This window comes from Pipra filicauda, unplaced genomic scaffold (assembly GCF_003945595.2).
Source record: "Pipra filicauda isolate LSUMZ 115617 unplaced genomic scaffold, ASM394559v2 scaffold96_size2947999_pilon, whole genome shotgun sequence".
NCBI lineage: Eukaryota > Metazoa > Chordata > Aves > Passeriformes > Pipridae > Pipra > Pipra filicauda.
In genome coordinates this window covers 516,828-539,725 of record NW_024105164.1, presented here as the reverse complement: position 1 = coordinate 539,725, position 22,898 = coordinate 516,828, and the positions used below count along the sequence as shown (strand labels likewise).

Here is a 22,898-nt window from a genome sequence, read left to right as displayed (position 1 = left end):
AGGTTTGTGTGGGGTCAGCGCTTCTGCCCAAAGGCAGGGAGCGGGGAGGCAGGGCGGGCCAGGCCGGGGGCGCAGCCCTGGGACTGCCGGTCACCCGGGCGCACGGGCTCGTCTGCTGGGGTCTTGCTCGACGGAAGATCAGACCAAGCACCTGCGAAGCTGACCGTAAGGTGCGGATCTTACCCTGCCTGGGGCACAGGTTACCTCACTGTCTCACACAGGTTCAAGCTCCGTAAGGCAGGTGGCAATGTCTAATTGTCCCTTCTTACGCCTTCTGTCGCTATTTGCATAAAGTCTGCAAAAATATAACCTCTTGTGATATGAAGTTCAGTGGGAATTGTCCATCCCGGTTTCCTGTCGCCTGCACCCCAAATCAGCAAGTGTTTCCCACGAATTATTAGGAGACGCCACCGGCACACCGCCCCGTTCCTGGGAGGGCGGTAGGATGCGGAACCTCCCAGTTCGGTGGGGCAGCTACCAAACCCCCACTGTCCTTAATAGTGTCGTTCGTTCGGCCAGTGTTCAATTTTAAAAGGGAACTCTTGACTCCATCCTCTTTAATGCCTGTATCACAGAACACGGCGAGAGTGATTCGCTCTTTTTATTGGTATAAGATTACTCTTTAATTGCAGCGAAAATCCATCCTTTCAAAAGCATTAAAGTGTTGACGTTTCTTTTCCCGATACAATCCCATGTTCAGATTACATGGACACTAATCAAATAACCCGAGTTATTTCATTTGTCAACATGTTCATAAAAATTTTCTACCAGGCGTTAAAGGCATTTATATGGAACGACATCTTTCAAAAGCAATGTGGCTAGTCCAGATATAGGGAATATTTGATTATGACAAGACGTTTGATGGTTTTATTTTACATACCAGCTGTGCCACAAATCGTTTCATACCTCAAAGTCCTAATTTTTATCCTGCGAGTACTTTCTATGAAACAGTAATTTTCATGTTAAGCCGTTCTTGTCAATACCTGCAGCTCCCAAGAGAGCATTGTGTTGATAAGTGTTGTAAGATGCTCTAAAGGACAACTGGGAAGGAGGCTTTGAAGATGACTTTGGTTTGTTTATTTGAGGGGTGTGTGTGTGTGTTTTTCCCCCCAAGTTTAAAAGAAACTCCTCGTTTTATGGTACCGTTACAAGGGGAAATCCCGTCCACCTTCAAACTCTCCCTCGCTGCGGTCTGCAGCCGCTCGGGGATGGCTTCTGCGTCGGCAAGGGCTGCGGGACCCCCCGGGCGGGAGTGGCAGCGGGTCCCGAGGGAGGGGGGACGCCTGGCTGCCGGCGGGGGTCGGGGGCAGGCGCTGCGGTAGGCGTTTCCCGGGGTCTGCTCTGGGCGGGGAGCCGCGGCGGGGGAGGAGGGTGCCGTGCTGGGCGGTGCGGCGGCGGGGGGCTGCCGGCGCAGCTCTTGGGGGGCCGGGCGGCCCCGCCGGTGGGGTGAGGTGAGGTGAGGGCTCCGCGGGGACTTGGCCGTAGCGGGATCCTGGGAGAGGGGAAGGGGTACGGCGGGGACCCCAGCGCCGCAGAGCCCCTGTCCGCGGGCAGCCTGCAGCGGGACCCCCAGGTGAGCGGGGCCGGGGCAGAGGGTCCGGGCGGGGGGCTCGGGGCGGCCCCTGCCGCCGGAAGAGCGCGGGCAGAGCTCGGCGGAGCGGCGGCCGCGCCGTCCCGCCCGCCCGGGCTGCGCAGCCCCGGGGCCGGAGCGCTACGCTCCCGGAGCGGGGGCGGGCGGTGGGTCGGGGCCGGAGCGGTCGGAGCGCTCCGGGGGTCCCCCAGCAGCCCGGGCGCTGCCGCACCGCCGGGACCTGCCGTGCCCGGGGCCGGGCTGCCCCGGGGAGGGCGGTTGCCCTGGGGAGGGGGCTTGCCGGGGAGCAGGCGAGGGCACGGGGGTGTCCCTTGTGACTTGTGCCTAACCCCGACCTTGTCACCGCCCGCTTCAGTGCGGCAGCGAGGGGCCCCGAGGAGAGTCCCCCGAGCGGCGGGTACCGTCCCCGGGCTGCCGGGGGGCGATGCGGAGGCGGGGGGGGATAAGGCGGATCCGCCCTGGCAAACCCGCCGGCAGTAGTCCTTTTTCTCCCTCCCGGCTCCTCTTCTCTCGCCGAGACCTCTCGAGCATCAGTTGCTCTTTTTATTGGTTACAGCTCTCCTCAGCCTTCCAACTTCGACAGGTCATCAGAGCATCGTGGCTGTTTTAGGTATTTGCTTAGGATCTAATTGCTTTTAAGAAATTGATGAACTTCTTTGGAATAGTTTACATTGTTATTCTCTATTCGTGTCTAATATAAGGCTATCCATGTCCCATGGATAGCCTTATATCATGGATATTCATGTAGTAGAATTTTTTAGTGGTTAAGTAAGTTAGGAGCTGTTATTGCTGTCACTTTAAAATGTCACATTGATCTTTAAATTTGCAAATCCTTACATGAAAAGGTTTCTGTAGGAATTCAGTCCACTGGAAATGTTTGAAACATTTTAATGATTTTATTCTGTGATCCGTCAGCTACTAGTTGGAAGAAATGTCAATAGAAACTTGCTGGAAGATACAATTTTTAAATAGTTTTATATGTTTTTATATACTTGCTTTTAAATAAAAAGCAGTTGCGCTCACGTATGAAATTCAGAATTTAATAATAAATTGTGACTCAGGAGTTATCCCTTATATTTGGCTTTTAAAAATGCAAAATATAGCACTTGACAGCTTTTGTTACCATTTCTAAATATGATTGGAATTAGAAAGAGGGATTTCTTTGGGCAATAGAGTGATTAAATTTATATTTTAATGTGTAAAAATACACCAAAGCATAAGCTGTTCTTTGAGAAAGCCATTTTTTTTTTGTATTTTAAGCATTTTCCAGTATTTCAAAGCTAAGTAGAAGTGCCTTATCAAACTCTGTAGAGATATTATCTTATAGAAAAAAATAGCTTTGGAGCCATAGAAATATTAATGTAACGTCAAAATACTACTTTAGATTCTGTTATCTGAACATAATATGAACAGATGACAAAGTACAGAAATAAATTATGTGTAAGAATTACAGATTGTACCAAAGATTTTGCATAAGAAATTACTTTGCTAAATCCTAGTATGATATAGATGGATATTTCCATGTCTGTAGTGCTATGCTTTATTTAATATAATTTTCCTGCAGCACAGTCTTACATTACATGCAATTGCTAATAATAAACATCAAGTCAAAGAACAGAGTATTTTGTTGGAAAACAAATTATTTTAAGTCAGACCTATTTTAGTTTAGAAAATCATTTTAAATTAAAAGGTTTCTTGGCTTTACTGTAGTGTTTGTGTTGCTTCCCACAATTTCAGCTTACATGGTGTTCTTCAGCTCCATCACTTGCTGTTATTGGAGTTGACATTATGTATTTAGTTTAGCATTAATGTAAATAAGATTAATGTAAGTTAATGTTACTTAGCACTGATGAAGAAATTTCCAGTATTAACCATGTGAAAGTAACTGCTCTTTGTTTTAAAACACTTCTCTTTAAATACAAAATCACAAAAAAATAAAGAGCTGTAGCTGTATGTGTAGTCGTGAATGTATGTACGTGTATATATGTGTTTACGTATATATATGTCTGTGCTTACACACCATAAGTATATGCTTTCCTGCCAGAAAGAAACATTTGAACAGATAGAACTTCTTTATAAATCTAGAGCTGCCAAAAATAGTAACAGGGACATACCTTAATATATCTTTTACGTCAACCAGATAATGCAGTTTCTTTAGATTTGTGAAAAGGAGGCATAAATGGGAATTGTATGAAGAGAGAAGACAAATGTTTATGACTGTTTTCACAAGTCACACATTTTGTTTCAGTCTGTTTGGTTTTGGTTCAGTCTGTTTGTGTTTAGATCATGTTGGTTGGTTGTTCCTTCATTTTCTGTGGCTACGCATAGGGAATGGTGGTTTTGTCTGCATGGATGCCTGAATAAAGGACCAAATGCACAGATCTGTGTGAGAACAAATGTGTTAGCACAAACTGCTATGGTCAGGGCTGTTATTTATGTGAATCAAACAAGGATTTTGCTGAAAGTGGGTAGGTACACACATCTGTGAGACAAGTAACTTTCTTACACTATGTGACAGATGAATAATTGCCTTCTTTGTTCCCTCCTCATGGAATAACTTTGTTGCTTGAAAATGTGGGGGGTTCGTATGCTTTTTTTTGTGTGTGAGAAAAGTAGAGGCATTTGTACATTTGCTTTCTGCTCTTTCCTGGTTGTTCCCTGTAAAATTCAGACTTCCTGTGATGTTTTGGGGCATTATGTCCATTGTTGAATAGTGAACAATGCCAGAGCAGCAGGAGCAGAAACCAGACCAAATATCCGAGTTGACCACCAGCACAGTTCAGGCCTGGAATATGAAATACCTTGTGCTCTGAACTGAAATATATCCATACAGTGTACTGCATACACAGGTGTATAAGGAGGTGAAATTATGTTAATTCATAACATTTACAGTCTGATAATCCTTAATACTGGATGAAGAATTAAAACATGCTCCCTTTATCCTACAGAAACCCTCTTTTTTAGGTCTTGGGCCTTGAAACCACAAGAGCAAAGTGGTGGATAAAGGTACTGTTCTTCCATTAGACAGAATAGCTGTAGTCCAGTGAAGAGTCAGCCCTTCACACAAAAATAAAGTCTTTGAAAGCCAGCAGACTACAGAGCTGTAGTCATCTTTTTATCCACAGGTGGATTGCCTGATTTATGAATGATTTGTACAACCCAGTACCATCCAACAGGGTTCATTAGATCAGTTACAGTGTCAGACAGAAGAACTAATTCTGCCCCTGGGACCAACCCAACTGGAAGGAAACACTGTCATTTTTTGAAACATGTACCCAGTCTGTCTGAACCACAGGTATTGCAAAAAATAAACTTATTTTATTCTTTCTAATTGATGCGGCTTGGTATTACTGTTGCTCATTGTCCAATTTGAAACATCAAAAGCCCTCCCAGTGCCTGCACTGCATTTCTTGTATTTAAGCCCTGTGAAAGGTGGAACAGAGCCCTGAATGAACCTGTTGTTTGTGTTCCACTAGATTGAAAACCTCCAGCTAAATCAAAGAAACCTTCGCATAGAACTATGCAGAGATTGTTGCATCACACATCCCAACAAATCAGTATTAACCAGGCCTTCCAGCTATGTGGGATATTGCATTCCTTTCCTACCTACCACATTTCCTGCCATGGAAGACAGTGGCAGTAGAAATAGGGGTTCGATGTGGAAAGTCCTAAAAACGTAAGGAAGTTTGGTGCTGAGCTGCCATTTGAAAGTCAGGGGGGCTACAGTACATGACTCTACTGGGACTTCATCAAATCTCATCTATTTTGTCATCAGGCTAGTTGTGATGCTCAGGCTAAGGGATTTTGTTCCTGGACTTCAGGTAGGGACTGGGAATTGCATCCTTGTGGTGGTCTTGGACTTAAAGCACATCTACCTTGGAGAGGCAGCTCTGCGTGTCTGTGGGGCAGCTACCACCCATCAGGAGAGAGCCCACTTCAACTTTCCCTGTCCTCAGAGAAAATAAGAAGAAACTTGGAGGCTTTTATTTTAATCTGCACTTCCTAATGGCTCCTCTATGTCACAAGACTTGCTTAAAGCACATGTGAAGTTAGAGGTGTTTACTCATTTTCAAGCAGGGAGTTTAGCTCTGTCTTCTTCATTACTCCCACTGAAGTTTGAGAGATTGTTCATAATAAAAAGCTTTGGCAGTTTCATGATTCACTAGGTTGGGTATCCAGCCAAGATATAATGATGGTTCATCAAGAGCTGTCAGCTTACATTGCATGTACTGGGGATTTCAGATGATAGAAGACAATCTGAAGACCATAGAGCCTTAAAATAGTAAGAACTGGAGAACTGCTCCCTGAAGACATCATGACGATACAACAACAAAATGGTGAGCACCCATAAGACTGGAGGCCTCTGATTCACAATAAAACCTCAAAAAGGGCCCAGTTTCAGGAAGCTCAAAGTAGACACCAAGCTTTTTACCTTGAGCTGCCTCGTGATCATTTCAGAGGACGCCAGGCAGTGAGTTTCCCTGTTTCTACTCATTATTTTTAGAGGCTTGCCAGATTAGAGTTGTGCAACTACTGTACAGAAAAGTATGATGAAAGAAAGCTGAGGAAGCCAGGAATGCCAAGGAAAAATCATTTTCATGCATCAGGCTACTTCAGTCCCAATTTTATTTTTCTGTCTTTAGATTCAGTTCATTTCTTCAGTCAACAAATTCCTGCTTGATGCTTATTGTTGTATTTTCTTCTGCTTCTTCCCAGATGCCTAGCTCAGGAAGCTAGTCAGGCAAGCATGACTGAATCATGCCATATGTTCAAATGAGCAGTACATAAGAGCTGTGAGGAACTGAGAAGAGAGGTACTCACAATATGCCCCAGTTGTAACCCTGGACAGCAAAACAAATAAACAAACCAACAGACAAACAAAATCAACACAACAAAAAACACGCCACCAAGTTTCCACAGGTTTTATTATCATTATCTCATTTACTTAATCCATGCTAATTGGGCTGTTCTTAATGCATAGATGGGACATGGCTGACTGGCAGGCAAGGATCCTCTTTGGATCAGCTGCCCTCTTTCTTTTATGCAGAATCGCTGCTGGCATCCAAATTTGTGACCAATAAAATGGTGAGGATGACAGAGCATACTCAATGCCTAGAAATTCAAGGTATATTGTCTTATGGGCTCTTTCTCAAAGATGGATGGGTTGCTAAACTTGAGACTCAGAAATGAGTGACATATGACTAGTTTTCTTTCTTAAAATCAAGAGCAATTCTTTCCTTTCTAACATAATCCAAGATCTTTACATACTCTGCTTGGGATATAATGTCTGTTTGATGGGTAGCAAACCCTCAGATGGCTTTGTTCATCCCAAAACAGGCTGGGAATGGCAGCACATAGATGTATCTGCCTGTCCTCTACATGAATGTTTGTAAAATTTTCTTAATGTGTGCAGGATTTTCAGCACTAAAGGTACAAAGAAACCACTTCATGCTCAAAAGGAAACAACTCCCAGTGCTGCACCCAGGCTGAAGCACATAAGCTCTGTCTTGCCATGGCAGTGAGCTAAAAGAAATTACTTGTTTGGACTTTTCTTGCTTTTAAAGGACTTCTCAGCTTATAATTTAATTTAGGAAACAGGTTGTGATTTCTTTTAGGATTTATTGTGTGGGTTCTGGAATTACTTATTTTACCTTTTAAAAGAAAAATTTTGATTTCCCATCAGTATCCTTCAGTTTTAGTTTTGATTCTTCTCCTTTGCAGTTCACAGCTTAAATAAAAAAGTGAAGAAAACCTTCAGAAGAAAAGCGATTGTATAAAACCCGCAGATGGATTTTCTCACTTTTCCGTCTCTGATTCCTTTGAAATTTCCTTCATACATTAAGAGTCCTCAGTTCCTTATAACAACAGAGAATAATAAATGCTGCAGACAGAACCACTCTGTCTGCATCAGCTCAATTCCTTTATTATCTGTAGTTTATTGTGCATGACACTGCATGTCTGATCGTGGATTCCTCAGACCGACAGACCTATTGAAATCAAAGGCAGTTTTGGCAGCGGCCACAGGAGTGCATTGGCACAAAGTCACAGGTTATGCACTTCAGGGAAAATACCGTCACACTTCTGAGCAGAAAGGAGTAAGTTAAAAGGTGAAGGAAATGATGGTTCCAGTATTTAATATTTCACCTTTTTTTTTTTTTTCTTTCAGTTTTGTTGACATTGCAAGTGCAGAGGTATACTCTTTACATTAATCTGTGTTCTGGAAAAAGTCTGAGACTCTGGGATGATGCTTTCCAGGATTAAATACTTTAATTTTTTTTTTTTTTTAGTAACTTCCGTGCCATTTTCTTTTCCACCTGCAGTAATTACTTTGAAAGTGATATAACTATATGGAAATTAATCTACAGTTAGAATGGAATGTATTGGCAAAATAGAAAAAGCTACTGACATTTTTTAAAATCAAGTTAATTTAAGAGAAAAGTTTTTATTATCTTCTTCCATCTATGATTGTGAAGAGCTGAACTACTTTGTTTCTTTCACACTTGCGTAGTTGATCATAATATTAAGCAAGGCTACCAGTGTCTTTGTGATCACCAAGAAGCTCCAAATGATGCCACAGTTCAACATTATCACTGTGGCAAGGAGAATCGGGTCAGATCCTCTGAAAATAGGATGTAGGTGGGTCCTTGCTAAAATTGGTCTTTCTACATTTGGGAATTTCCAGACATTTTTCAGAAGAGCTTGCAGTGACATCTGAAGGCCATACAGTAGAAGGTCAGGGATCTAAAAATTCGTTTCTCTCTTTTCCTCTCTAGAAACATGTTTTTCTCGTGAGGTGTGTGAGCTACGTAAACATTTTTCAGGAAGGCAGGAGTGGTAATCTTATTTAGTTAATGGTATAATATACAAGTGCTAGGAAATAGGGAGAGAGGAGGAGGCGGCTATCTGCAGAGCTCCAGCTTGGAAGAACACTTAGGAAACCAAAAGATGACTGACAATTTATGTGCTGCTCTGGAAGCAAGCAGGCTGGGAGCACTTGCTGTGAGCACCATCTATTTCATGTACTTTTTAATGGAACATCCACAATTGCATAATCCATAAGGAGTTGCCTGCCTATAGGTGCTTGTTCTTTGACAGATCTGTCACACTTCTCAGAAATCAAGATGCAAAATCCATCACTCAGGGACATGGTATATGTGTATCAAATACTCTCTGGGGGATGAAGAGTCCATTAAACAGCAAGTCCCTAAACTCATCCATATGAAGAATTCACATCTGTGACAGATAGAATATGGAGAGTACTCATCGTCCAAAGGTGATCTGAGTCTAATGTGCTAGTAAAGCACTATAAATATTAATTTTATTTCACCCTCTCAGAGACATGTGTGGGTGAGCCCAGAGGGACAGGAACTGCTTATGCAGAACATGAGTGAGAATTGCAGGATTATGTTGTATGGGTGGGATCATGTCTCTGGGAAGCAATGGCATTCCCAGCATTGGCACTTTGAGGCAAGCATGTCATTGCCTGCATGATACAGAGTTGAAGATATGACCTTCACCATAACAGAGTCCTGTGAAGTTTACTACATAGTAGAAGAGTGAATTAGTCATATGTAAACAGCTAGTGAGTCTGTAAGAAGTGAAAGCACAGCAGAATTACTGCTCCGTAGAGGAGGTAGCCAAACTACAGAAATCAATAACATAAGACAAGAGTAATCAGTTGACTGAAGTCTTGAAGATTCTCTGTTATGATAATTTCTCTGTTCTTTGCTCCCTGGAAAGAATATGAGCAATTCACCTACTTCAGCCTGTCAAAGAAAAATGCCAGGCATTCTAGTATACCTTTTCAATTTCTCATTATGACTCCATTTGTAGATTCTTAATGACTTTCCTTAGACTATGAAGACTGTTGGCAAAGATGTGAGATTTGTATTGAGACCAGATTTGTAATTAAACAAGAGATCAAGTACTGGGTTCATGGTTTGGTGTAGAATGCTCATTCAGATTCAAATATGAGGTTCCCGAAAACTAAGGAAAGTTGCAAAAAAAACTCCCAAGCATCTTGGCTGTGGCTGAAGTTTTTGCTTTAGATTATAACCAAATGAAAAGCATGTACTTCCATCCAAATTGAGAGGTATTTGAGATTTATATTCTTGCCTACTTACACATGGTCTTTCTTTGTTCTAGCTCATTTCTGTCACCTGTTTTGAGTGCTGCATGCTTTGCTGCTCTTCTAAGATACCTGTTGGTGCTTTCAAGGTATGAGGTTGCATTGACTGTTATGCAGCTGCCTTCTGCACTGGCAAGTGCCATAGTGTAGTCATACACCTGCTGACCCTCTCTGAGAATCCAGCAGATGCCCTCTGGCACCAGTAGGATCTGACTTTGCACACAGCTGTCTCTGGGTTTGCAGTAAATGGTGGCAGGACTGAAAAGAGCAGAACTGATTAGGGCCCTGGGCAACCTCATGCCCATACTCTGTTGAGATTTATTTCTGTAAAGTGTCAATGAGTATTTGACTGGAATTACTGGGGGAAGAACACTATGTGGATTTAGACTTGGGATACTGCAAAACTTTCCTGAGCTTTGCTGAAAAGGCACCTCTGTGTGCATTTTCCAGACACCGCCATCCTCTAACTCTTGGGACAAAGGTAAAATCTGTGTTAGTAAACTTTCTTTAAAAGTGTCACGCAGACTGATAAGTTTCTTTAACAGCAACAGCCATTAAAAAGTCATCTTGAAATGTAATTTAAAAAAGTCTGCAGTGTAGAAATGCATTACCTAGGTTGTCTGTGGGTACCCTCTTTTATGCTGGAGCTGCTGAGTTCCACACTCCAGCCACAGTATTGCTGTGATGCCAGTAAAGCTTTTACAGTTTTATACCTCTTATTCCTGTTGTCCATGGTCCTTTTACCTCACCTCCCTTCAGCTCATCTGTTCTGGTTTCCTTGGCTCCATCAGAGTTCAGAAAGTAAATCAATTAAATTTGTTTCTCTCCTCTGAAATCATGTTTCAAAACTCAGTCTACTTTTGAGGAAGTCAGTATTTCAGTTCTCCAGGATAAGGGCTGCAGCTACCTGAGAACTCCCTACCACTGCTCACCTTTACAGGAGGCAAGACTTGTTCCAGTATTGTCCTGTGGATGAATCTCCACTTTGGAATGGAGACCTCTGAGGACAGGTCAGAAAGCCCACAGGATGCAGCACAATCCTTTGCAGAGGTAGCAGCTCATTTCTGAAAGTAGTACAGTCATGTGTGCTCGCTCTTGTCCCTCAGCTGATGGACTTGCCTCTGTAGCAGAAGCTGAAATCTACTTGGTACAGAGGGAAGAGCTTTCTTAATGCTCTTTGAAGACTGTAGAAAAAAAGATTCACCCTTTTTCTTAGTAATATTGCTGAGTATCCACACTCTCCACTCTGAGTACGAGCAGCACATCTTCAGCCTCCCTTCGCTTTTTCAAAAAGTCAGCACTGTAAATTTAAATTACTCTCCCTACCTGACATAATGGTGACCAGACCCTATAAAACCCAGTACCCGTGGAGACACCTAACCTCCTGTTTGAGCAGGGGGTGGCAGAGAGAATGACCCACTCACGAGAGAAACGAGTCATGCCTGACAGAGTGCTCAGCAGCTGCGGCAATACCACACACCAACAGCACCAGGGACTATGGGATGTCCTGTGTTGCTTTGTCTTGCGACACTGCGTTATACTGAGATCTGTCACTAGATGGTGCCTTCGACAAATGATTGGAAAGATTGATCTTCCCATGCGGAAAGCTTTTGGCCCAAGGCTGACCTTAACAATTCCATTTGCTGTGTAATCCTTTTCATAACTTTTCACAAAGTTGGCCCTTCTGTGCAGGAGTTGAGCTCCGTGCTTCCACAGCTGCTAAAGTGGCCCTTTGAGTCTTTGGCATTTATGCCTGTAGATTTGAGGGATTTTTTTTTTTCTTTTTTTCTGAACACAGATTAAGTTAACAAGTCACTTAGAAAAAAACAAACTTTAATGTCATACTGAGTTTGAGGGGTGCATAGAGGAGGTATGTTAGGAAGTATCTGATAATCCATATTAACCTGCATTTCCCATATCCCATCAATATGGGTAATTAAATGGAACTGAAGACATGCACATATTGGTTTATTTGCTGGAGAATAAATATTGATTTATTGTCCGATGGCCATTTACCTTTGCCATAGGGCAGTGCTCCTAATGAAGCTTTCCTTCCTCTCCCCTATGAGACAGGAAGAGACTCCTGTGTCCAGGGGATTAGTGCGTGCCCATCCCTTCGGGTGTGTGGAAACCCATCTGTATTCAGGATTTGGGGCAGGGTAGTGGGCAACACGGCAAGCAGCACACGCCTTGTTGGGAACTGTTGACACCTTCGCCAATGAACTCAGAAGAAATGTCAGGGTTGGAGGTGTGGGCTGTGGGTGTGCTTTTCGAGCTGATGGTTGCAGACCTATCTGGCAGGAAGGTGCTAGAGCGTGTCGTACTCCTTGGTGAATCTTTCTTTGGGGTGCGGATTGCATTAGGGATCACTAGGTGGTGCTGTTACACATCGATCTCACGGCTTCCCTTGGTATCCGCACGTTTTCAGCCTTTGGAGAAATGGTTCTTGTTACGGTTGGGTTTACGGTAACTCTCTGAAAAGCTGCTGAAATAGAGAAAGGGAGGAAGCAGCAGTAGCTGGCTGGGAGGGAGTGTAGCTTCTTTAAACCCCCGTATATGTGCTTGGGCTGAGGTTTCTGGAGGAAAAAACTGACTGCACACAGGTAGCATGCATCCTCTTACAATGAGAAGTGTGTGTGCTCAAATCCAGTGTCCTTCCTCATTGAAAGCTTCATTTTGAGGGCCCCGGTTTTCTGGTTCCCCTGGATTGACAACAGTATGTCAAGGTACAGCACTATCTTAGTTTACATGAAAAAATTCAGATGAATTTCACGGAAACGGAAATCTTAGTAAGAGGTGTTGCCTTCTAGGGTCATAAGTGGATAAGTAAAATAATGTCAGAAGAGATTAGGAATTTCCTGAATGTGAATTCTTTAGAAAATAAACTAGCTCAGGTTACAATTTGTTTCTAAACTTATTTAGATATCAAATTTAATTTCTGATTGGTTTGAAACTTTTATTTTTGGTATTATTTTAAACAAATATGCCTTGACTGTTTCCATTTATTCATTGATATATTTTAAATTGAAGCAACCACATACATATGAATACATTGTATTGATTTAGGTAGATTCCATATATTCTACGAATGTACACATATATCCTGTCATTTTGTTTTCACACCAGTAGTAACTTTAGGAAATGATTGGGAAACCAGGAAGTGAAACTTACCATTAAAAGAAAGCAGAAACCCAGTCTATCCTTCTCTTAGTGACTAATCCCTGGCAAGCCATCCAGTCTTTTTTTTTTTACCTGTTATATCCCACTCTTTGCCTTGGTCATCTGGTTTAGGCCTTCATCCATCAGATGTTTACTACATACTGAATATGTGACCATGTATTCTAATATTTTTAGGGTAAGATCTTAAACCTTGCCTACAAGGAAAAAATTATAATGAATTAACTATACTGAATTAGAAATTGATTTAGTTAAATCAGTGGAACTCTCCTGAGCACATTATACCACTTCAGTTTAAGTAGTGAGTCGGTGAGTAACAAATCAATTCTGATGTCAGAGAGTGAGAAAGATTAGACTAGATTTTCAGCCCTTCTATCTCAGTATTTATTAGGCTAAGGCGTCTTCAGGGCTTGTTGCTGTTCTCTTTAATTTTCTCTGCCTAATGGACCTGATCCAGCTCTTGATGGCATAAATGGGGGGTTTTCCATGACCTCCAGCTGGGAGCTGGAGATGGCAATATCTTTATTAAAAACCTAAAGAAGCTTAGAATGACAGATAACTCAAACCTGCCTCCTGACTTCATATTGAGTTCACAGATTGTGGCTCGTATTGCAGAACTTGCCTCTGCACTGAAAAATATTCTACATTCAGGGCAGGAAAATTCATCTTCTACTAGCATTGTGCTAAAAGTGTTGCTATGCAAATAGTCATAATCTGATTTGATTTTCTCAACAACAGCTGATAACATATTTTGAGATATAAAAATATTTTTCATCCATCTCCACAGATTTTGTGCATTCAGGTTGGATAGACTTGGGACTTATTTCTAGTTTTATGTCAGCTTAACCAGAAACTAGACTGATGTTGCACTCAAATAAAAAAGCACAGCTTTTTAAAAATGTATTTCAAAAAGTGCTTGCTTTTTTTATTGCCTTTCTCCTTCTCTACCTTTCTTCACACCTCTACAAACTATTAATAATTAAGAAGGATATCTGAGAATGTGCTGAACAAGAATATGGCAAGTTCTACTTACTGAAAATTCTCCTTACTGTTCCCAAAGCGTCTTATTTCTGACTGTAGAGAGTAACAGTTGAACTCTTGGAGTGTCTGCCTATTCCAGGAAGAGTAACTCACTTGTTTACAAACCTAGGATTTTGGTTTAGTGCAAAGTAATCTTTCTCTTTCTAAACTGGATGTTGTAATGCTTAAATTCTGTAACCAACAATGTCCTGGCATGCTCTTACAATTCACCTATAGTCTTCGAACTCTCTGTATTGTAAGTAGTGATGCCCCCTTCCACTTCCATCTCTATTCCAAATGTGATTTTTTTGTGTATTTTATAGGTTTATAATGGAACTTACATCTTTGCCTAAATTCCTTTGGACAAGTGACAACAAGCTTCTGCATCACCATTTTCCGGACATATTGGCTACTGTTCATACCACACAAGACATTCCTGAAGAAGTTGTTTTTGGACCATGCATGCTCCAGAACACCCTGCTGGACACTGTAGCTTTTATTGCTCTCAAGTGTTCTGATAGACGGAACATCCACTATGTATTTAAGGTATGAGAAAACAGTGTTTAATGTCAGTCGTATCAAAAAGAGCTACACCATCTCTGAGAAGGTAACTTTGCAAGGGGTAGGTTTTTTGTTTTGTTCAGTATGAGTAACAGCTCCTTCAGAGGGGAGAAGTAGTCAATGCATTTCTGATTTATGAGCTGTAGATTAGAGGGACCTCAGTGAAAACTGTTTCCTTTGCAGGAAGAATACGAAGTTCCACTTCTAGGCTGACGATTGATGATCTGCTTCAGCACTGGTGTGGACTAGGAGGGGAGAGGGACAAATAGTTTAGAAACCTCACGGTCTGGTTTCATCCTTACACAGGACAAAGGATATTTATCAGGTGTGACAACCCCGTGAGAACAGAGAAGGAAAACTGTGGCATTGCACTGATTCATGCAGGTGGTGGATTCACAGCATTTATTGACAGATCCAAGCAAGTGCTAACACAGTTTGCTCAGTTATCCATAAAAGTGAAATCACCAGGGCAGTTGAGCAACTAGTCCACACAATCTTCAGGCAGCCACAACTCACTGCTGTTAGTACATGGACCTCCTAAAGTTACCTTAGATACATATGTCTGTTTTAGAGCTACACTTCTCAATCACTGTAGAGAAGGCAGAAACCCCAGGATTGTGATGGAGCGTTAACTTTCTAACTTTAATTACCAAAATTTTTTTGTTTCGTAGCCACTGTTTATCATAACATTTTCATTTGAACAATGCATATTTCGTGCTGGCCTGTTACCCTGGCTTTCTGGGTCTTGGAGTGCCTTTCAGTCACCATTGGTCTAGATGAAGATGGAGAGGTAGTGTTTTATGGTGTGAGGAAAGCCAATTTCCCACATTCCATGGCATGGATGGATCTGGGAGAGATCCAGGTTCACTTAAGAGTTCTCTGCTCTGGAGGAGAGAAGTCCCAGTGTGTGTGTATAATATGGAAGATACAGTTGTTGGGATATACCTGTTTTACACTTCTGCTTTAAACAGAGTAAGAAAGAGAGTAAAAGGCTTCAGGGTTTATCTGACTGTTTTGAGTCTGGCACAAGTTTGCTTTCTTGGACAGTGTTATTAGCACTCCAGGAGATCGACGAACTCTTTGGAGAGAAACCTGTCCTGAAATGAGGCTTTATTTATGGAATATGTCAGTATTTCTCCTGGGAGTTTTGAATTACTGTAGACTCAAGAAAGAGCCTCAAAGGGTTTCTACATTGGAAGAGCCCTCTGGAGAGATGGCTTTAGTGTTTTTCTACACTTGAGCTAAGTAATTGCTATGCAGCAATGAAATTGGATGCCTGAGTTGGCTCAGATCTCTGTCTTTTGGCAGTAAATGCATGGAATTCTGTGCAAGTAGCTGTTTTAGATGCAATCGGTAGTCCCATATCCTGTTAACTACTCATAATTAAAAGTAAACCTTCCAGAAATCAGGAACTACTGTTAAGCTCCTAACTCTGTGTAGTCAATTAATTAACAATTCAATCATGATACTTTGTTGTTATCATGGCACTGAAATGCAGAACAAGAAATGGGTTTTGCTCTGCTGGCTATAGTACAAACAGAATACACACAGGAATAATTTGGCAAGAATTTGGGAATATTATTTCTAACAATGGTTCCTCATCTTCGGCTTTTTTGTTTAGACCAAAAGGGAACTCCATAATTTTTCTCTCATCCACTTGGAGACCTTAATTTGAACTCCTTGGCCCAATTTATGCACTTGGGCAAAGCAAATGCCTTGGCAACCCTTGGCACAGGTAGTTCTTTCCAGCTGAGTTCCTCTACCCCTTACAACTTCTTGTGGGTTTTAAGGAAGAGTCATATTCTCTCCCTTCTCCTCCAGTCTCTCCCGAGGAAGCCACGTTGCTTCCATAGCCCAGCTATGATTGAGCCTGTTGGGCTGTGAAGCCCTTTCCTCCTATATGGGTGCAAAGGATTCATCTGAGGGATTGCCATCTCCAGAACAGGGTGGACTTGCTGGGTTTATTATAGTGACTCTAAACACATGGAAAAACTAATGCTGGTGTGTGCTTCTATTTGGCAGCACCCAGATCTTCTGTCTGGTACTCCTCCACACCTTCTTTAGGCTCACTTAGCTCTTTCCCTGGACTCCTGGTTCCTGGAGAAGCTGTGCTCCCTTTGACTTTGCTTAGAGCGCTGGGTGGCTGCTCAGTATTTCTGTAACACAGCAACTAAAATATGACAGCCTCTGTCATAGCTATTAGTTACAACCACTGTGTGTGGGTGTTCTTGTGTCGCTGTCAGACACTTGTATTTCTCAATCATTGTTAATTACTGTGGCATTTAGAGAGAACCAGTTACAGGCCATTCTAATTTATTTTCTCCCTTATACTAATTAACTCTCATCCTAATGGTCCCTTAATGTTTCATTCTTGTATCCAAGCTACTAATGTGATCGTACTTTTCATGGTAGGGAATAGTCAGTTAAAACTAGAGAAATAATTAGCCAAAATACTGTTTTTGATACCAAACACCAGTGAGTGGCTGCCCTGCAATTAGTGGAAAACAAAGAGCTATACATTGCTTGGGGTGAAATTTAGATCATACTTGTCATTAGACATTTTTCATTTTCAAACTTTTTCCTTTCTAAACAATGACTTAATGCTTCAAAAATTAGTTGAGGCTTTTTATGCATGTAAATGCTGCCCTTGACCGCCCTGTGTTTCAGCCTTCAAGCTATGAAAATCTTCCCCATCTTTCAAATACTGCAGAGGGCATAGATCTGCTGTGGTAAACAGCAAGGAAAAACCTATAAAGAAATAAATCAGTCCCTATTCAGTGTAATAAACTAAGATGGGAGTCACACTGAAAGAGGAAGACCAAGCCAAATGTTTTGTAGTTATATTATGTCCAGAGCATAGTCAGCCTGTGACTAAATGACTCAGGAGTCCTGTGGATAAAGGTTTATATGTGACTGAGGACTACACTTTAATATACACACGGAAGAGAACTTTAAATAGCAGACTTAATATTATTTTTTAGACTTTTTAGTGCCTGACCTTACAACCTAAGAAATTATTTAATGAAGAATACTGATCTGATGAGGTTTTATCTGTTTAGATACCTTGAAATGAATTTAATTATTTATCAAAGGTAAGAATAGGAATATCTAATTTTGTTTCTTAAAAAGGAAAGAGATCATATAAGTGCTTCTTGGTTATATTTAATAAAATCTATGTTTTATGTAATCTAGCCAAACAGATATGCAGATGTTATCTACTTGGGATGTTGAATCAAATAACCGAGGGTTATTCTTATACCTCCTGATCCATATCCTCTTATGTCAGTGAAAAACTCCACATGCACCTGCCAAGAGTGTGTGTTCATTTCCAGTCTCTCACTGCATTGATCCAGGGGTCTGCACATCTCTCATCCCCCCAGGCCACAGCACCCTGACTGGTATCCCATTTTCCCATGAGACTGAGACCCCTTCTTACAGAGGATCACACCTTCTGTACCTCTGTGATCCACACCTGGCACTGTCTCATGAGATAACCTGCAAAGGACAGAGAACATCATCCTTGCCATGAGTGGGCCAGAGACTGACCAACATACCATGGCATTGCCATGAGATGTTGCACATGAACATTGGTGTCTCCTTCTCTTTCCCATGCAGCTGTATTCCCAGAGTTCTTAGCATTCACATAGGGGAAGCCTTTTCCCTATGATGACTTTGGATTTGCTGACATGGGTGTGTGTATCGGGCTCACAGCTTTGTCATATTTGCTCAATATAAGGCAGAAAACAGGCTTTGTTCTTGAATGTGATGGAAATCTTACTCTGACTCTCAAGACCTGTAACTTCCCTTTTATGTGTCCTGTCTCACAGGTAGACGTTACGTCTGTGCACAGTCCCACAGGACTGCCTTGGATGAGACTTGTACAAGCAGCTGCCAATAGCAAGGAGCAGAACTTGGAAGCTTACTTAGAAAACAGCCAGTTATATTATCGCTCCACCAGGAAAATCAATAAAAACGAGGAATTGCTTGTCTGGTATGATGAGGAGCTTTCCAGCCTCTTGGGTTTCAATGAGATAAAACCTCAGAGTCCCCAGAATGGTAAGTACCAAGTTGCTGACTGCAGGGATCACTGAGGGCAGAAAGTGAATCTACAACTTCTTTAGTATGCAGTTGTTTTGTAATAAGTGAAATAAAACCTGTCTAAATCCTTAGCTGGTCAGCTAAGAGAAGAGACCTTCTGCTTTGGGGATTGAACTGGAGGCATAGTGCAAGAACAAATTTGCAGTTCTCAATGCCATTTTCATTCTGCTTTCTAGCAGAGGATGGTGCACTAGGGATTCATGCAGAAATTTTTGAGCTATGTAATGGAAACCAGTGCACCTGACTAACTTGGAATCCTAAAAGTCTAAATTATCGATTGGAAATATGCCTTTTTTAGCTCATTGAGGAATCAGGTATAGGCCAGTGTTCAGCTTTAATCTTCTAAATGACCAGGGCTATAAAAATACATAATAAACCCAACAGTACTGCATACAGCAGTCTGCCTATTTGGTGTGGGATACAGTGGGAAGGAGGAAAAGGGCTTGAGTTTGTTTCTAAGATGTTGGTGAAAATTCGTTGCTCCAAAAGAAGTTGACCTGGCAGTTGTTGAAAAAATAAACATCTACATTACGTAGACACCAAGAAAATCAGTCAGGTCCATGCCAAGTCTGACTACAGCTATCATTTGCTCCAAACTTTATCTAGTTAGATTGGAACAAAACCCTTTCTACATTCCCTGTAGTTGATTTGTAGAGGTTGGTTAGTAATGTGTAGGCTGGTAAAGGTATGAATTGGCAAATTTATATGATAATGTGCTTTTCTGTAAATTAATATTAAATTAATACAGACACATTCATAGCAGGAACTCACTAAATAATTCTAGCTGGTTTTAGTGTATTCTGTTAGCTTCTGCATAGACACACACTGTCAGCCCTTTGGATTCACCAGGGAAAAGTGTTATCTGCACAAGAAACTTTAAACTAGCAGATGTAATGTTCCACCCAATACAGCAGCCTTATTTTCTTACAGAAAGTTCAGTTTCTGTAATTTGGAAAGTGATCTGAGCTACGCTGAGCCCAAAATTAGGAATTTGTGGTACTACCTAACCAATCTATGAACTTTCCTATGTAGCCGAGGCCTCAGGTGCTGTCTGGCATCATTTGCATTTAAAAATTGCTGTGTGTTGTGAAATAACATAGCATGGATATAGTTTGCAAAGGTTAAGTTGTACCGTATGTGTCTTGGTTGCTGAATTATGTATCATCTGTTCATGGCAATCAATCCTCCCAGTGAACCCGAGATGCAGTAGGTCTGAAGGTCAGAAGGAAACAGTGTTCCCCATTCCTCCTGCACATCACTGGCATTGTTTCACTTTGAACATTATTTTCTGTGCCACAGACGGCTGTACCTTAAGGCATATAACAGCTTGCCAAATGAGCATGAGTAAAGGCTTTAGGCTAAGGTCAGATGATTTGTGAATGGTATTAAACTTCCAGAATATCCTAAAAATAGAGGCTCGTGTCAAAATCTTTGAATCCAGGTCTAAAACACATTATTGCTTGGATATACAGAGTTTAACATTCGTCCTGTATTAAAGCCAATGACTTAGTTTAGAAATGTAGACCCAAATCTGGGTTCAGACTTCAAATCATCATAAAGTCTATATGATTTTATCCAGGTCACTGTGTACTGGCCATTTTATTTAATTTTATGTAATATAATTACATTTTATGTAATACAGTCTTGGCTTGAGAGTCTAAATGAAAGCATTTCTGCAAGTAGCACATGAAGGCAAATAAGAGGGAACCATTTTGTATAGCAGAAAGGGACCTGATTCTGCACTGGCATTAACTTTACCATGTGTTATCTTGTATGACACAAGGGGTGTTTCTGATTTTTTTGTTTGTGTCAATGACAGGGTCGGTATCTGCATCCATCCACGATTCTGCCTTTGCAAAACTCATCATTTGTTGTCTGTTTCTGCAGAGTTGAGATGCCAAGAATGCGACCGAGTCTTTAAATGTGAGCATTCCTACCTATCCCATGTCCGTTTCCTCTGTGTCCCAGAGAAGAGTGCCCTGCTGTGGAGAAACTTCCAGAACCCTAAGACTGAAAAGAGCAACTTAGCTGAGCAGACCACAAATTTCCACAGTCTGGCAAGGGATCTAGAAGTCAAAATGGCAGCTTGTAAAGATGATGCACATGGTCTTGTTGGAGAAAGGAGAGCAAAATCTGAAGAGGCTGAGAACAACAGGAGCAGGAAAACAGTGTTGTTGGAGAAAACCAATAATTTGACTGAGGAACGTAACTGTGGGGGCAAGGAAGAGGTTGGAGGAGAGCATGCATTGGCTGGTTCTTTCTGGAAGCTTAGTTCAGGGAGGCAGTCAGCTAGGAAGGATGTTTTAGAGCAGAAGCAGAGTGCTTTCACTGAGGTCAGGAGGATGAAGGAGAAGCTGAGGCATGAGAAACTGAAGGAGCCAGAGCAGGAGGATGGCACGGTCCCAGGTGGTAAAGAGCAGGTATCAAAGGAAGTGTTGGTGAACTCCTCTGGTAGTGCATTCTCCTTTGTTTGGCCCACCAGAGCTCGAGGAGAACAGAAAAGTGCTTTCAGCAAACCCAGTAAGCGTCTAACAGAAAGAGCTGCAATAAATTCTTCTCATCCCGTGAGTGAGTCAGCAAAGAGCCTGGGGGAGCTGTCTGGCTTCATTGCCACCACAGACATCATGTGCTGCAGCACTCTTCTCAATTCCAAGTTCTTTGTCAGTGATTTGTGTAATGCTCAGATGCTGCAGGCAAGCATCACTCGGAGCAATGTTTTCCCATATACCTCAGAACCGTGGCCCAAACAAGCAGGAGGACAGTTACAAAACACAACCACCACTTCTTCTTCCTCCTCCTCCTCTTCCTTGACTCTTCTTCCCCCCACCTTCACATCCTTTGGAGTGGCTGCCCAGAACTGGTGTGCCAAATGCAACCTGTCCTTTCGCATGACATCCGATTTAGTCTTCCACATGCGGTCACATCACAAAAAAGAATACTCCTCAACTGAATCCCAGTGCAAGAGGAGACGAGAGGAGAAGCTAACATGTCCCATTTGTCATGAGTACTTCCGAGAACGCCATCATTTATCCCGACACATGACTTCTCATAATTAGAGCTGTGCAGACAGATGTCACCAAGGGACTGGGCAGGTTGTATAAAGAAGGGAATCATTGTTCACTTATATACTTTTTGGGTTTACATTAATTTCTTACAGGAAATCACTGTTTACAATAATTTATAATAGATGCTTTGCAAAAAAATTATAAAATGTTTACAAGAATATGAGTGGCTTGTAAGTTTTGAAAACTCAACCTAGCCCTTGTCAACTTATTTTTGAGGAAATAAAATAGTGAAATGAATGTGCATGCAGTGTTACTTTGCAGAGTAGGGAACAAAATTATAGTTTTGCAGACACAGTTTTCTTTGCTTATATTTGATTTGCTGGTGTCTGTGTAGTACAATGTAGTAACAACCACCTAATTGAATGAGGAACCTTTGAGCACTAAAAAAATCAGAGCTTATATGCTAAGAGAAATTACTATTTCTAGCAGTGTTGGTGGACTCTTACTCCTTTATGTTAGCTGAATCAGCTCTCTTACCATATTTGTGAGCTAAAAACTTATATCTCCCTATCTCCTTGGCTTTGAAAGGAACCTGAAGTTAAGACTGTCTGAAATCTGTGATCGTCAACAACTGACCAGCAGACTGCCAAAGAGGATGTGACTTATAAAGCAGCATATCTGAGTTCTGTTCTAGGCTCTGCTGCTTTTGAAATATCTTTTACAAAGTCAAATCAGCCTGGATCTGTATTATAATGTGACCTGTTGTCAACATTATTGTGTAGACAGACAGGAAGCAAAAATTCTACCCTGAGATGTGCTTGCAAGGTCTGTGTGACTTTAGCAGGCATACAGATCTGATGGGGGTAGAGTTTAGCCTGTGGTTTTCAGGTTTTGGATATACCAAAGGAAGCAACTAGGGTATTTGAGTTACAATTAGATACTGATAGATAGAATCTGCACACTAATGGTGGATGATAGGCTCTGTTTTGCTAACAGGTAGAATATGAATGGCCTTCACAAAATGACGCAGGCATACATGAATTTTATTGCATTAGATGAGCTTGTCTATCCTCTGGTTTATATGTGGGCCAACTCCAGCTTTTTTAAAAAGAAAGTGCCAAATTCTTTCTATTGCCTCTCCATGAGATTTGAGCTTTGCTGAGTTTCAGAAGCAGATGAGTTTATACTGCCCTGGGTGGGAAGAAGCATTGTCTATTGTTACTGCAGCCCAGCTAATTAGCCTTTCATTACTTTTTAAATCCATTTAGGGGCTTGCTCTTGATAGCTTATGACAATGTGTTCCTGAAGCAATAATTTC

General features: G+C 41.7%; 1 protein-coding gene across 2 annotated transcripts; it reads left to right on the top strand.

Moving 5' to 3' along the window:
• Positions 1-1,464: 1,464 nt before the first annotated feature.
• Positions 1,465-21,947, top strand: ZNF488 (zinc finger protein 488). Of its 2 annotated transcripts, none has more exons than XM_027717777.2 (4): positions 1,465-1,573; positions 14,240-14,462; positions 18,305-18,533; positions 20,463-21,947. In XM_027717777.2, the coding sequence occupies exons 2-4, from the start codon at positions 14,247-14,249 to the stop codon at positions 21,629-21,631; spliced, it is 1,614 nt and encodes a 537-aa protein (XP_027573578.2). In that variant the 5' UTR covers positions 1,465-1,573; positions 14,240-14,246; the 3' UTR covers positions 21,632-21,947. The 2 variants fall into 2 exon arrangements, with proteins under 2 accessions (XP_027573578.2, XP_039233847.1); XM_039377913.1 differs by lacking the exon at positions 1,465-1,573 and adding an exon at positions 2,092-2,201.
• The last annotated feature ends 951 nt before the right edge of the window (positions 21,948-22,898 follow it).